At 44.8% G+C, this 13,998-nt stretch overlaps 1 protein-coding gene across 1 annotated transcript in view; it reads left to right on the forward strand.

Moving 5' to 3' along the window:
• ARPIN (actin related protein 2/3 complex inhibitor) overlaps positions 1–13,998 on the forward strand; it is a 56,825-nt gene that overhangs the window by 27,074 nt on the left and 15,753 nt on the right. The window contains exons 3-4 of the mRNA XM_073568656.1: positions 3,646–3,778; positions 5,377–5,583. Of these exons, the coding sequence (XP_073424757.1) occupies positions 3,646–3,778; positions 5,377–5,583 (340 nt within the window). The remainder of the gene's footprint in view (positions 1–3,645; positions 3,779–5,376; positions 5,584–13,998) is intronic.

Consider the following 13,998-nt stretch of genomic DNA (forward strand, 5'->3'; position numbering starts at 1 on the left):
CGCTAAGGAGGCTAGGTTTACTCAAATAGTCCTTTTATATTTCAGATGTCTTGCAGTCAGGCGGCAGTATGTTTTATTGATTTTTAGCTGTACAATGACATCTACATGAGTTTGTACACTGCATGGTGAATACGGTGCCGCTGAGCTAGGAGGATCAATTCTACTGCTTACAAGCAATCACTTCTCTATTTTCTGATGTTCACTCACCTGACTTGTTCTTTTGCTTTTTATTGCCATTTGTTTTAGTCCTTTTATATGTATTAAAGGGAACCTGCCAAGGGCATTTACCCCTTTAATGCAATAGGAGCAGTTTATCAGACTCCTAATAATGTTTTTAATCATGCCTTTATTACAAATAACTGTTAAGTGCTGTCTGAAAAAAAGCCATTTCTCCTCCTCTTTGCCCTGTTTTCTCAGTCATGCTGTTGTAGGCGTGATACCAGCAAAAATCATGGATGAGAGACCGTGGTCCACGACTAGTGAGACAGACCTCAAAGAGAACATGTGTCATATCGAGCATGGAGTCATAGTCTGTGTCCTGAGATATAATACAGGCCCAGAGATGGGGAACGCAGTCTTGTAATTATCGTGGGGAACGCAGTCATGTAAATATCTTTTTCACAAGTAAAGTGAGATCCAAATAAGTTTTCTGAATTGTTCGAGCTGACGGCCACATGACAGACCATGACTATTGTGGAGGCCGAACCAATAGATTAAAATTAATTCTGCTCAATATTAATTATAATTAATATTGTATCACTTAATATTGAGCAGAAGTCGGTTGGCATTTCCCTATATACTGTATGAGCCCCCACACAGCCACCCCTATATACAGTATGAGCCCATACAGGCCCCCAAATATACAGTATGAGCCCAGACAGAGCCTCTGCTATACAGTATGAGCACCCCTATACACAGACACACATCCCAAAAACATTCAAACATATAAAACAAAAACCCACATACCTTGCTCCCGTTCCCCCACTCTGCTTCGGTCTTTGCTGTGTGCACTGACTCCGCACAGCAGATGTGATGTAATGATGTAACCGCATCTGTTGTCTCCCTCCTCCACCATTTTCACTGAGATTTGATGCAGATAGTGGTGACATCTGGATGCCGGGCAGGGGAGAATGGCTGCATTGTGCCGCCTGTGGGCAAGTGGCTTCAGCCCTTAGGCTGTCTCGGACTGCGGGCAAGACTGAAACAGCCCGTGCGCCACGACCACATTATAGATTTCAGATGGCATAGTTGCTTTGGCAATGTACACCCATAATTTTTTAAGCCATATTTATGAGTGGTTTAAACAATTGTGAGCAATATCATTTTTATTGTATACTCCCGCTACGAGCCACTATAGACACGCTAGTAATACTGCATGCATAAAATTGGCAAGTGTGAAAGCAGAATTAGTGAGAGGTTAACTTTAAATTTTACATGAAACAAAAAGAGATTTGGGAATCCACAGCCAGAGAGACCTTTTTGGTTAAACTCTTTAAAAGGGTTGCTAGGTTTGGTATGAAAATCTACAGTCATTGTATCTGACTGCAGACTTGTGAATTCTCTCAGGATTCTGTGGTGCTGGGAGCAGGTGGCCATGTAACCACATGTATGCAATATGCATACTGCCCTCCACATTCCAACTAGATGTGCGTGGCCTCACCATATACAAGTGAATTGAGCAATGCCACGTACGTCTAGTCAGAATGCAGCCGGCAGTATGCGCAACCACATGGTTGTCTCCTGACAACTAGAGATGGAAGGGAGAGAAAGAGAGAGGGGGCTTTTATATAATAGAAAGCTACATAGCTAGCTACAGTGGCTTGCAAAGGAATTCACCCCCCTTTGCTTTTGACCTATTTTGTTACATTACAAATATTTTTGTAATCCAGTTTGTGTGTGATGCATCAGAGCTAAATACTTTACGTTGGTGAAGTGAGAAAAATATTAATGATAAATTTAAATTTATGGGATTAAATGACTAAAAATTGGCATGTGCGTATGTGTTCACCACTTTTGCTATGAAGCAAGTCACATGCTTAGTGAAAGGAAGTCCACCTGTGTGCAATATAAGTGTCACATGGTCTGTCAGTATATACACACCTTGTTTGAAAGGATGCAACACCATTAAACAAGAGGCACCACTAACCAAACATCACCATGAAGACCAAGGAGATCTACAAACAAGTCAGGGACAAAGTTGTTGAGAAGTACATGTCAGGGTTAGGTTATTAAAAAAAAAATCCCAATCTCTTATGAGCCACGGGAGCACCATCAAATCCATTATCATCAAATGGAAAGAACAAGGTACCACAATAAACCTGCCAAGAGCGGGCCACCCACCAAAACGCTCAGCCCGGGCAAGGAAGGTATTAATCAGAGAGGCAGCACAGCTACCAAAGGTAAACCTGAAAGAGCTGCAGAGTTCCTAAGCAGAGACTGGAGTATCTGTCCATACGACCACAATAAGCTGTACACTCCACAGAGGTGGCCTTTATGGAAAAGTGGGCATAAAAAAGCCTTTATTTACACACACAAATTGTAAGGCTTGGTTCGAGTTTACCAAAAGGCATGGGAGACTCCCTAAATGTATGGAGGAAGGATGTGTGGTCATATGAAACCAAAATTGAACTTTTTGGTCACCAAGGTAAATGGTGTGTCTGGCACCAAACCAACACCGCTCATCACTCCAAGAACACCATCCCCACAGTGAAACATGGTGGTGGCAACATGATGCTGTGGGAATGTTTTTGGGCAGCAGGGACAGGGAGAATGGTCCATAGTCGAAGGAAAGATGGATGGTGCGAAATACAGGGATATTCTTTTGCAAAACCTGATTTAGTTTGTTAGTGATTTGAGACGGGGACAGAGGTTAACAGTTCACTAGTACAGTGATCCAAAGCATACTACTAAAGCAATGCTCAAGTGGTTTAAAGGGAAATGTGAAAATGTTTTGGAGTGGCCTAGTCAAAGCCCAGATCTTAATCCAATTGAGAATCTGTGGTCAGACTTGAAGATTGCTGTTCACCAGAGGAAACCATCTAATTTGGAGGAGCTGGAGCAGTTTTGCCTTGAGGAATGGGCAAAAATCTCAGTGGAAAGATGGGGAAAACTCAGAGACTTATCCAAAGCGACTTGCAGCTGTAACTGCCGCAAAATGAGGCTCTACAAAGTACTGATGTTAGGGGGGTGAATAGTTATGCGCACCAAAGTTTTCAGTTATTTTGTCCTATTTGTTGTTTGCTTCACAATAAAAAGAAAACCAAATGTTCACAGTTGTAGGCATGTTCTCTACATGAACTGATGCACGCACTCAAAAAACAGTAAAATTCCCAGTTGGGTGGTAGCAAAACACGAAAGATGCCAAGGGGGGTTGAGTACGTTCGCAAGTCACTGTATGTAAAAAGTTATATAGCAAGTTATATGTACATCAACATGGTGCCATGGAGAAATACAACGCATCCTGCAAAAAACAAGCCCGTGGTACAGCTACGCCAAGATTAAAATATTATGGCTCCAGGAATGCAATGTTTGCTCAAGGACGCCAAATTAAGCCTTGTCCTTGAAGTCATTTTGTTCCTGATATGGTTTTTAGCCCTGTGGTTTTTTTTGTTTGTTTTTTTAAATGATCGTCTTCTGGTATACTAGGAACGATGGTACATTCTCTACATGAGACCAAGCACGATACATCGGAGGAAGTTTGACAGTAAAGGGAACGAAATTGAGCCTAACTTTAGTGACACAAAGAAGGTGAACACTGGCCATCTCATGTCTTCTTACAGTAGGTATTACACACAAATGTTAGCGCTGTAGAGTAATACTGTATATTGTAACTATAAAAATATTTTCACTAACACATACCTAGTATTCATTTTGCTAAAAAGTCATAAAGGAAAGGCAGTCACTAAGATAACTTAACCCCTTCAGCCCAAGCCTGTATTAACAGTCATGACCAGGCCAAATTTTACAATTCTGACCAGTGTCACTTTATGAGGTTATAATTCTGGAACGTTTCAACGGATCCAACTAATTCTCAGATTGTTTTTTTGTGAAATAGTGGACTTCATGATAGTGGTAAAATATGTTCAATATGAGTTATGTGTTTATTTGTGAAAGAATTCGGAAATTTAGTGAAAACATTTAAACTTTTCATTTTCACTGTTTAGGCACATCAGGGGCTGTCCAAACACAACGGCATCCGATAATTATTCCAGCAAATTTTACATTCAAAAAGGCAAACGGCGCTCCTTCCCTTCCGAGCCCTGCCGTGCGTCCAAACAGTAGATTTCTTCTACAAATGGTGCATTGGCGTACTAAGAAGAAAATGGACCACAACATTTGTTGTGCAAGTTCTCCTGTTTCCAAAAACTGTACTGATGTAAAGTAGACATGTGGGAAATGTTATTTCTGAACTATTTTGTGTGACATCACGCTCTGATTTAAAGGCATAAATATTAAAAGTTTGAAAATTGCAAAAAGTTCAAAATTTTCGCCCAATTTCTGATTTTTTTTTTTTTTTTCTTTTTTTTTCACTAATAAACACAAGTCATATCAAATAAATTTTTACCACTATCATGAAGTACAATAAATGACGAAAAAACATTCTCAGAATCACCGGTGTCCATGGAAGCGTTCCAGAGTTTTTACCTCGTAAAGTGACAGTGGTAAGAAGTGTAAAATTTGGCCTGGTCATTAAGGTCAAAATTGCCTCGGTCACTAAGGGGTTAAAGATCCCTATGTATACAAATTTACATAAGCCATTAACATTGTAATATCTAGGTCAGTGGACATCCTCTTTATATATCCTATGTCCCCATGTGAAATAAAAGTAACCATTCCCAGTACTCACTTGTGCGCTCCAGCCCATCAGCGGACTTATTAAAAAAACACATATTAATGCAGATTTTCCAGATTTTTTTTTTCTGTGGGAAAAAACACTGCAAAAACGTGTGAACATATCCTAATGCTTTAGAATTCTGTGAACAGGTCAGATTATTTGCGCAGTAGATGAGTGCTGGGGCCAGTGATCCGTTTGCTGGATCTTATATCTATCTGAATGACAAGATTTGACAATTGTTTAACCCCTTTAACCTTTTTCACAACATATTGTAAAATTGCCACCCAGCACATTATATTTTATGCATCTAACATTTTGTAAAACATGTACCTTGTATAAATTAAGAATTGTGGCCATAAAACAAAAGTGGAGGCTACAATATATGCAGAGCTCATATGCGTCACTTAGGTCTGTGTCTACATGAACAGATTTCCAAAACGTATTAGATCTGTAGAGACCAGAAATCTCCATGATCTGAATCTTCTACAGTATTGAATTGGTGTCAGAATGGTTTATATTAATACCTAAATTTTCTGTACCAGAAGTGGAAGCAAAAGGTGAGACCGACAGACTCCAAACAGAGGAGCTGAAACGTCTTATTAACAAGGAGGAGCTGCTGAAAATCAGTGTGAGGTTTACGCCCAAAGACAGCGTTGCATTTTGGCTGCCAGAAGCCGAAATGGAGAAGACCGAACTTGAGTTTGGCGAACAGCTACGAGTGAAAACCTTGGGAGACGGACCATTTATATGTAAGGTCATTGCCCTATTAATAATACTCTATGCACAAGTGCTTCCCCAACTTCTCCAACATCTTAGATTATTTTTATTTTGTTACCTGCTTTCTTGTTGGCTCGGCTTCATAAATCCTGACCCATCAGCTGCTACACATATATAGCTGTATACTGGTATAACGCTGGAGTCACACTAAACGTATGAAATATTGGACCAAGTCTCCCTGCAAAGAGGCGCCGAGTGTCATGCGAGTACAATTCGATTTTTCATACCTAGCATTGGATTTACATCCAAATACAGTCCGATTGCTATCTGATTGCAATGCGATACAGCAATTCTCCGTCATTTACATATCATTTTCAAAGGAAATATTTGTCAAAACACACACACATAAATGTATAATATTATTATATAGCACCATTGGTTCCATGGTGCTGTACATGAGAAGGGGTTACATACAAATTACAGATATCACTTACAGTAAACAAACTAACAATCACAGACTGATATAGAGGGGAGAGAGGACCCTTACATTCTACAGGATGGTGGGGAAGGTGACAGAAGGTTGGGGGGTTGCAGCAGCTTCAGTGATGGTGAGGCAGTAGCTCCAGTAGTGGTGAGGAGGCAGCGGGTATCATTGCAGGTTGTAAGCTTTCCTGAAGTTTTCCGGTTGCGTCTGAAGGATCCAAATGTGGTTGATAGTCGGACGTGTTGGGGCAAAGAATTCCAGAGGATGGGGGCTAAGCGGGAGAAGTCTTGAAGGCTGTTGGGTGAGTAGCGAAGAAGTGTGGAGGAGAGAAGGAGGTCTTGGGAGGACGGGAGATTACGTGAGGGAAGATATCGGGAGATTAGTTCAGAGATATATGGAGGAGACAGGTTATAGATGGCCTTGTAAGTCAGTATTAGTAATTTGAATTGGATACGCTGAGGGAATGGGAGCCAGTGAAGAGATCTGCAGAGGGGAGAAGTGGAGGAGTAGCTAGGAGAGAGATGAATTAGTTGGGCAGCAGAGTTAAAGATGGACTAGAGAGGTGCGAGGGTGTTAGCAGGGAGGCCACAGAAAAGGATGTTGCAGTAGTCGAGGCGAGAGATGATGAGGGCATGCACAAGCATTTTAGTAGATTGACGGTTGAGGAAGGGATGGATTCTGGAAATATTTTTGAGGTGGCGAGAGCTTGGATGTGGGGTTTGAAGGACACGGCAGAGTCAAGGGTTACTCCGAGGCAGCGGACCTCTGGTACGGGGGAAAGCATGATGTCGTCAATTGTTATAGATAAGTCGGGTAAGGAAGATCTGTGAGATGGGGGAAAGATGATCAGTTCAGATTTGTCCACATTGAGTTTGAGGAAGCGGGAGCAGAAGACGGAGGATATGGCTGATAGACACTCCGAGTGTCATGAACACCGCACTGCACTTGCTCACTGAGCCAGTGCGCGTATCCTGAGTACAAAAACAGTGCTCAAAGATACCTGTGGAGCAGGGCAGCAGCGGTGACGATGCGTGCTTCAGACTATCAGGACCTGAAGCACGTGACTGCTGGGGGAGTGGCCTAAGCTCCACAGACCTAGGAGCTGCAGGGAAACTCCTAGAAAGGTAACTATGGGACAAGTTACCAAGGGGCATAGACAGGGATGGAAACCAGATCAAGCCGGGGTCAAAGCATGAGATAGCAGGACAGTACCAAAGGGATTAGACAGAGTGGATAGTCAGGACGTAGCAATAGATCATAAAACCAGAACGGGCAATAGACGGTACAATAGGGGCAAACGGTAATGGAGTAACAATAGCCAAGCCAGGAGGTCAGAACTGGAGAAAACAATAATACCAAAACGTGAGACAGAACAGCGTGAGGGGACAGACCGGGTCATACATGGGAATCAAACAAGCAATGCAGTATACACGCACACCAGGGGGTCAGACACACAGCTAGAATAACAGTATAGCTGACAGGGAATCCTAGTCTGGAGTGAGTATAAATACCCCTCCCAGATCCAAAGGGAGGCCAGCAAAATTAACCCTGAGAAACCAGGACATTAACCGTGTCCTAACCATGACAGAGATTATGGAGAGCAGAGAAGTGACATCTGGGCCAGAGAGGTAGATCTGAATATCATCGGCATAAAGGTGGTACTGGTTTCCATAGGACTTTGAGTTGCCCCAAGTGTATAGATTGAGAAGAGTAGGTGTCCTAGAACAGAGCCTTGGGGGACTCCCAACAGAGAGAGGGTGGGATGAGGAGGTAGTGCTGCTGCTGAATGTGCTGTTGGAGAGGTATGAGGAGATCCAGGATAGGGCGAGGTTTTTGATGCCAAAGGAGGAGAGGATCTGTAGTAGGAGGCAGTGGTCAACTGTGTCGAAAGCGGAGGACAGGTCTAGAGGGAGGAGTTTAGAGTATAATAGTTACAGATAGAATAAAAGCTGGCAATTCATGTGCCGCGTACAGTAATATCACAGCATGACAGGTTAGAATAGATTAAATAGAATAGATATATACACTTAGATATATAGATGTCAGTGACACACACACATATGTATATGTGTGTGTGTATTTATATTACATAGAAGAAAAGCTGGCAATTCATCTGCCGTGTACTGTAAAATCACAACAGGAGCCAACAGAATAGAAGAGATGGATTACATAAAGTAAATACATTTAGAATAGATATCAGTGACAAATACAATTAATGCAGTGTGTATGCAAATAACTGTACATGTATTTAATTAATAAAAGATTATTTTCCTGAAAAAAATGGTGAGGGCGCCTGCACAATTTTCGTAACCAGCAGAGGGAAAGCCGACGGCTGGGGGACGATGTTTATAGCATGCGAAGGGGGTAATATCCATGGCACTTTCCAGGCTATTAATACCAGCTCACAACAGTATACTTAGCCTTTACTGGCTATTAAAATGGGGAACCCTAAAAAAAAACCCAAAAAAAAACCGGAGGGTGCCCTATAATTAATAACCAGCAAAAGCTATGCAGACAGCTGATATTAATAGCCTAGGAAGTGGCCATGGATACTGGCCCCCCCAGGCTAAAACATCAGCTCTATGCTGCCCCAGAAAAGGCACATCTTAATTCTGGCACTTAGCCTCGCTCTTCCCACTTACCCTGTAGCGGTGGCTTGGGGGGGTTGATGTCACCTTTGTATTGTCAGGTGACATCAAGCCCCAAGGTTAGTAATGGAGTGGCGTCAATAAGACGCCCCCATTACTAACCCCATTGTCACATTGTATGAAAACAGACACCCAGAAAAAAGTCCTTTAATTAAAAGAATGACACAGATTCCTTTAATAATCTTAATTAAACCATACTTATGATCTTACTCATTCCCCGATGTCTTCGTCATCTGCAAAAGAGTTAAAAACGACAAACAACAATATTCTCTCTCACCCATGACAGCACCACGGAGAGAGGGGATCCGCCCATCAAGGACAGGAACCTACATATAAAAAGGCGGCACCTCTCCTCCGCCCCCAGTTGGGTTCCTGTCCTTGACGGGTGACCCGTGGAACCAGCAGCAGCGGCAGCAGCTTACCTTAAGCAGGAATCCAGGGCCGTCCCGTCCGTGGTCTTGACAGCGGGGATGCACCTGTCGCGGCGGGGTCGGTTCCTGAAGCCGCCACCGCTGCAGCCGACGGGCTCGACAGGGAGATCGGGGGGGAGAGGACCGAGCCGCCGCTCCGGAAAGGAGACTGGGGCTGGGGGAGACCCGGGACACGCGCGGGCAGCGCCACGGTACAGAGGTGTACCAATATGGCACTGCCCCAGAAATGTAGGAGATGACTTCCAGGTCCCCGCGGTCGGCGCATGCGCACTGTGCGCTCCCCGGGGCAAAGAACGGTGCAGGCTGGGAGAGGAAGTGACGTCACGGCCGGGAAACTTGAAAAAGGGAAGCTACTCCTTGCTGGAAGCGTCCTGTAAGTATGGAGGACAGCGACCAGCAAGAGGAGCAGCAGAACAGGCAGCAGCAACACCACCATCACCGGCAAAAAGATAAGGACAGGCGCGAGGGCCGGTCCAGTAGCCACTCCACGCAGCGCAGCAGGTTGGCTGCGAGGAGCAAGTCACCTTCCTTGGATTAACCCTCCAATCATTGCCCCACCTGTAGCAGAGCCCTACCAGCCTCTTGGGATAAAAAGCTCTGCGAATCATGGATACAGGAAGTTCTTTGTGATGAAACCCCGGATTACGCCTCGGATCTAAGAGCTGTAATCTGATCGGAGTTTCAGAGCGCCCTTTCATCCCTAAAACACAAAGGGAAAGCAAAAAGGAGGGATGTAGTAGCAGGTTCCCAGTCAGAGATCTTGACGTCAGGGGAGGTTACCTCACAGACTTCGGACACCGACTCGTCATCCTCAGACGAAGAAACGGGGGGGCCGTCACTGTTTTCCCCTAGATGAGGTAGACATGTTAGTAAAGGCAGTAAAAGTCTACCATGGGGGTGGCAAGACCCTCGGCCTGATAGATTAGTCCAGGACATAATGTTTGGGGGACTGGGCCAGAAGAAACGCAGAGTGTTCTCACTAAACGAGAATGTACAGGGCCTGATAAAAAAAAGAATGAGAAAGACCGGATAGGTCCCTACCCTTAGGAGGAAATACCCATTCGACGAGGAGGCATTCACGTCTTGGGACAAAGCCCCGAAACTAGACGTAGCGGTCGCCAAGGCCTCAAAAAAATTTGCACTCCCCTTTGAGGACATGGGTACTCTAAAAGACCCCTTAGATAAAAAGGCCGATACCTTCCTCAAGGGCACTTGGGAATCAGCTGGGGGAAATCTTAGGCCAGCCATAGCGGCAACATGTACCTCCAGGGCCCTCATGGTATGGGTGGATCAACTAGAGAAACAGTCAAGGGAAGGTACACCCAGGGAGAAGATCCTGTAATCCATTCCAGTAATAAGGGGAGCAGCGGCCTTCTTAGCAGACTCATCAGCTGATTCAGTGAGGTTGTCATCCAAGGCAGCAGCCCTGTCAAACGCAGCCCGAAGAACGCTGTGGCTCAAATGTTGGCCAGGCGACTTACAGACGGAGATGAAACTATGCTCGATCCCCTGCGAAGGAAAATTCCTATTCAGAGAGACACTGGATGATATCCTCCAAAAGGCAGGGGACAAAAAGGGATTCCCAAACCTGGGTCCTACAGGCTTTAAAAGGTCCTTTTGAAACAAAAAGTTTTTTCAGAGGCGACCCCCGAGAGAACAGAAATGGGATAACAGAAGGAGAGATAGGGGGTTCTTCTTCGGTAACTCGTCCCGAGACAAGAAGCCCTCCAAGTGACTGTTTGCCCAGGGTGGGAGAGAGGCTAAGCTTTCTTCTCCCAGCCTGGAGGAAAATATCGAACAACCCTTGGTTATTAAAGTTGATAGCATCAGGACTAAGGATAGACTTTCTCTCTCTTCCACCTAAAAAATATGTGATAACTCCACTAAGATCTTCAATACAAGAACAAAAAGCTCTCGAAAAAGAGGTCCTAAGCTTACTAAGCAAAAGAGTCCTCCAGGAGGTTCCCCTGCAGGAGAGAGGCAGAGGGTTCTACTCCCCTCTCTTTCTAGTGACCAAACCGGACGGTACCTTCTGGACAATTATAAACCTAAAAAGGTTAAATGATTATGCCAAAAACCAGCAATTCAAAATGGAGTCAATCAAGTCAACCACCAAAATTTTCTTCCCACATTGCTTCATGACAGTATTAGTACGCATCGCTGAGATCTATCACGTCCCCATCCACAAAGACTCCCGAAAATACCTCAGACTGGCGGTCTCCATAGAGGGCGAAATAAGGGAGTTTCAATACAGGGCTCTGCCATTTGGAATTTCTCTAGCCCCACAAGTTTTCACGAAACTTGTAGCAGAAATGATGGCTCACCTAAGAGAGCAGGATATTTTAATAATCCCATATTTGGACGATTTTTTAATAGCAAGCAATTCGGCCCAAAAATGCAAGGAACAGATGGACAGAGTGATGAACACTCTACAGAACCTCGGCTGGCTTCTAAACCTGAAAAAAAAAATCGAGGTTGGAGCCCAGCAAAGTTCAGGAGTTCCTAGGACTAACACTAGACTCAAACACCCAAGAGTGTTACCTGCCGGACCACAAAAAAGAGAGAATTGCTCAGATGGTAGCAAGAGCAATTCAGAACCCTTCCATGTCACTACTAGGGTCCCTCTCCGCCTGCCTGCCGGCAGTCCAATTTGCACAGCTACATACGAGAGATCTTCAATGAGATGTATTAGCCAACCAGTTAGCATTATCAGGTCACTTGGAAGGTCACGTTACACTAGACTCCAAAACTATTCATTCTCTAGCTTGGTGGGGAAACAGAGACAACCTATCCAAAGGGATTCCCTGGGTAATAAAAATCACACACATAATTACCACGGATGCCAGTCCCATGGGATGGGGAGCACATATGGGCAACAAGGTGGCTCAGGGGGAATGGGGAGGTCAGGAATTGAAGCCTCCTCGAACCAAAAGGAACTCTTGGCAGTAAGTTATGCCCTAACACTTCCTACCCATGCTGCGGGGTCACCACGTCCGCATACTTTCGGACAATCAGGTGACGGTGGCCTACATAAATCACCAGGGGGGAACCAGGTCCCGGGCACTAATGAACACATCCTCCAAAATCTTCACCCTAGCTGAGACAAGCCTACTATCCCTCTTTGCACTGCATATACGGGGAACAGAAAACCAGAGAGCAGACTTTCTGAGCTGCACCCAGTTACGCCAGGGAGAATGGGTCCTAAAACAGTCCATTTTTCGACAGATTGTAAAAATGTGGGGAACCCCGGACATAGATCTGTTTGCCGACCACAAAAACAAAAAAGTGGAAGCATTTTGTTCCCTAGACCCCAGGGGAAATCCCCGGACCCTGGATGTGTTTATGCTCCCGTGGACACAGGGCCTAATGTATGCCTTTCCGCCGACCATTCTCATCCCGGCGGTCATAAGAAAAGTCAGAGAGGACAAAGCAAGAATAATACTAATAGCCCCCTTCTGGTTCTCCTGGCTGAGAATGCTGTCAATTTACCGACCCTTGGGTCCTACCAGATCTCACGGACCTACTGTTTCAGGGACCAGTGTTACACCCCAGGGCAGTGAACCTCCATTTAACAGCATGGAATTTGAAAGGGCACTGCTGAGGGGGAGGGGGTTCTCAGAAAACCTGGTTTCTACACTACAAAAGAGTAGGAAACCGATCACGAGAGCCTATGGGAGAACTTGGAGGAAATTTCTATCCACCCTCGGGGCAAGGGTTCAGGATGGAATCCAGATTGACAAAATTCTTGAATTTCTGCAAAAGGGGTTAGAACAGGGGCTGGCGACTAACACATTGAAGGTACAGATAGCGGCCCTAGGTGACCTTTATAACCAGGACGTGGCAGGCAACCCTTGGGTAGCACGATTTATTAGGGCCGCAGCCAGGTCTAGACCAATAATTACCCAGAAATTACCATCATGGGATCTAAACCTAGTACTATCTGCACTAACAGGGCCCCCATTCGAACCCATCCAATCAGCATCCCTAAACACCTTGTCATTAAAAACTGTACTTCTAGTGGCCCTAACATCCGCTCGCAGGGTGAGCGATATTCAAGCTCTGTCAGCAATGCCACCATTCACTAAAATCTTAGACGATAGAGTCATATTGAAACCTGACCCTGCATATCTACCTAAGATAGCAACACACTTTCATAGGTCTCAATAATGAGTCCTTCCTTCCTTCTGCCCAAATCCTAGGAATAGGGGAGAGGAGAGGTTTCACACCCTAGATGTGAAGAGGTGCCTAGTTCAGTACTTAGAGGCCACCAAGGGATGTAGGAAGGAAGGCTCTCTCTTTGTGTGTTTTCAGGGACCTCAGAAGGGACTCAAGGCATCCAAGAGTACCCTAGCAAGGTGGATAAGGGATGCGATTACACTGGCATATTCATCCAGTGGGAATACCATCCCAGAGGGTTTAAAAGCTCACTCTACAAGGGCAATGGTGACCTCATGGGCAGAAAGATCAGAGGTATCGATAGAACACATCTGTAAGGCGGCCACCTGGTCAACACCTTCTACCTTTTTCAAACACTATCGTTTAGATCTAGCCTCTATGTCTGACCTGACTTTCGGGAGAAGGGTCCTTCAGGTGGTGGTCCCTCCCTAAGCTACCAATCTCTTGAAATTCTCTCCGTGGGGCTGTCATGGGTGAGAGAGAATAGGTTAGTTACTCACCGATAACGGTGTTTCTCGGAACCCATGACAGCACCCGCTTATTCCCCCCTTCACGTGTGCGGTAAGCACGATTTACTGTGTTTAGAGTGTTTTTGTTTAGACACGGTGCTTCTTGATAATATGCAATATTATAATATGTATATACTTTTGTTGTTAACTAACCTGGAGACCCTCTGATGCTCTGTAACCAACTGGGGGCGGAGGAGAG

This window comes from Dendrobates tinctorius, unplaced genomic scaffold (genome assembly GCF_039654945.1).
Source record: "Dendrobates tinctorius isolate UK_male_01 unplaced genomic scaffold, ASM3965494v1 ptg000022l, whole genome shotgun sequence".
Lineage (NCBI taxonomy): Eukaryota > Metazoa > Chordata > Amphibia > Anura > Dendrobatidae > Dendrobates > Dendrobates tinctorius.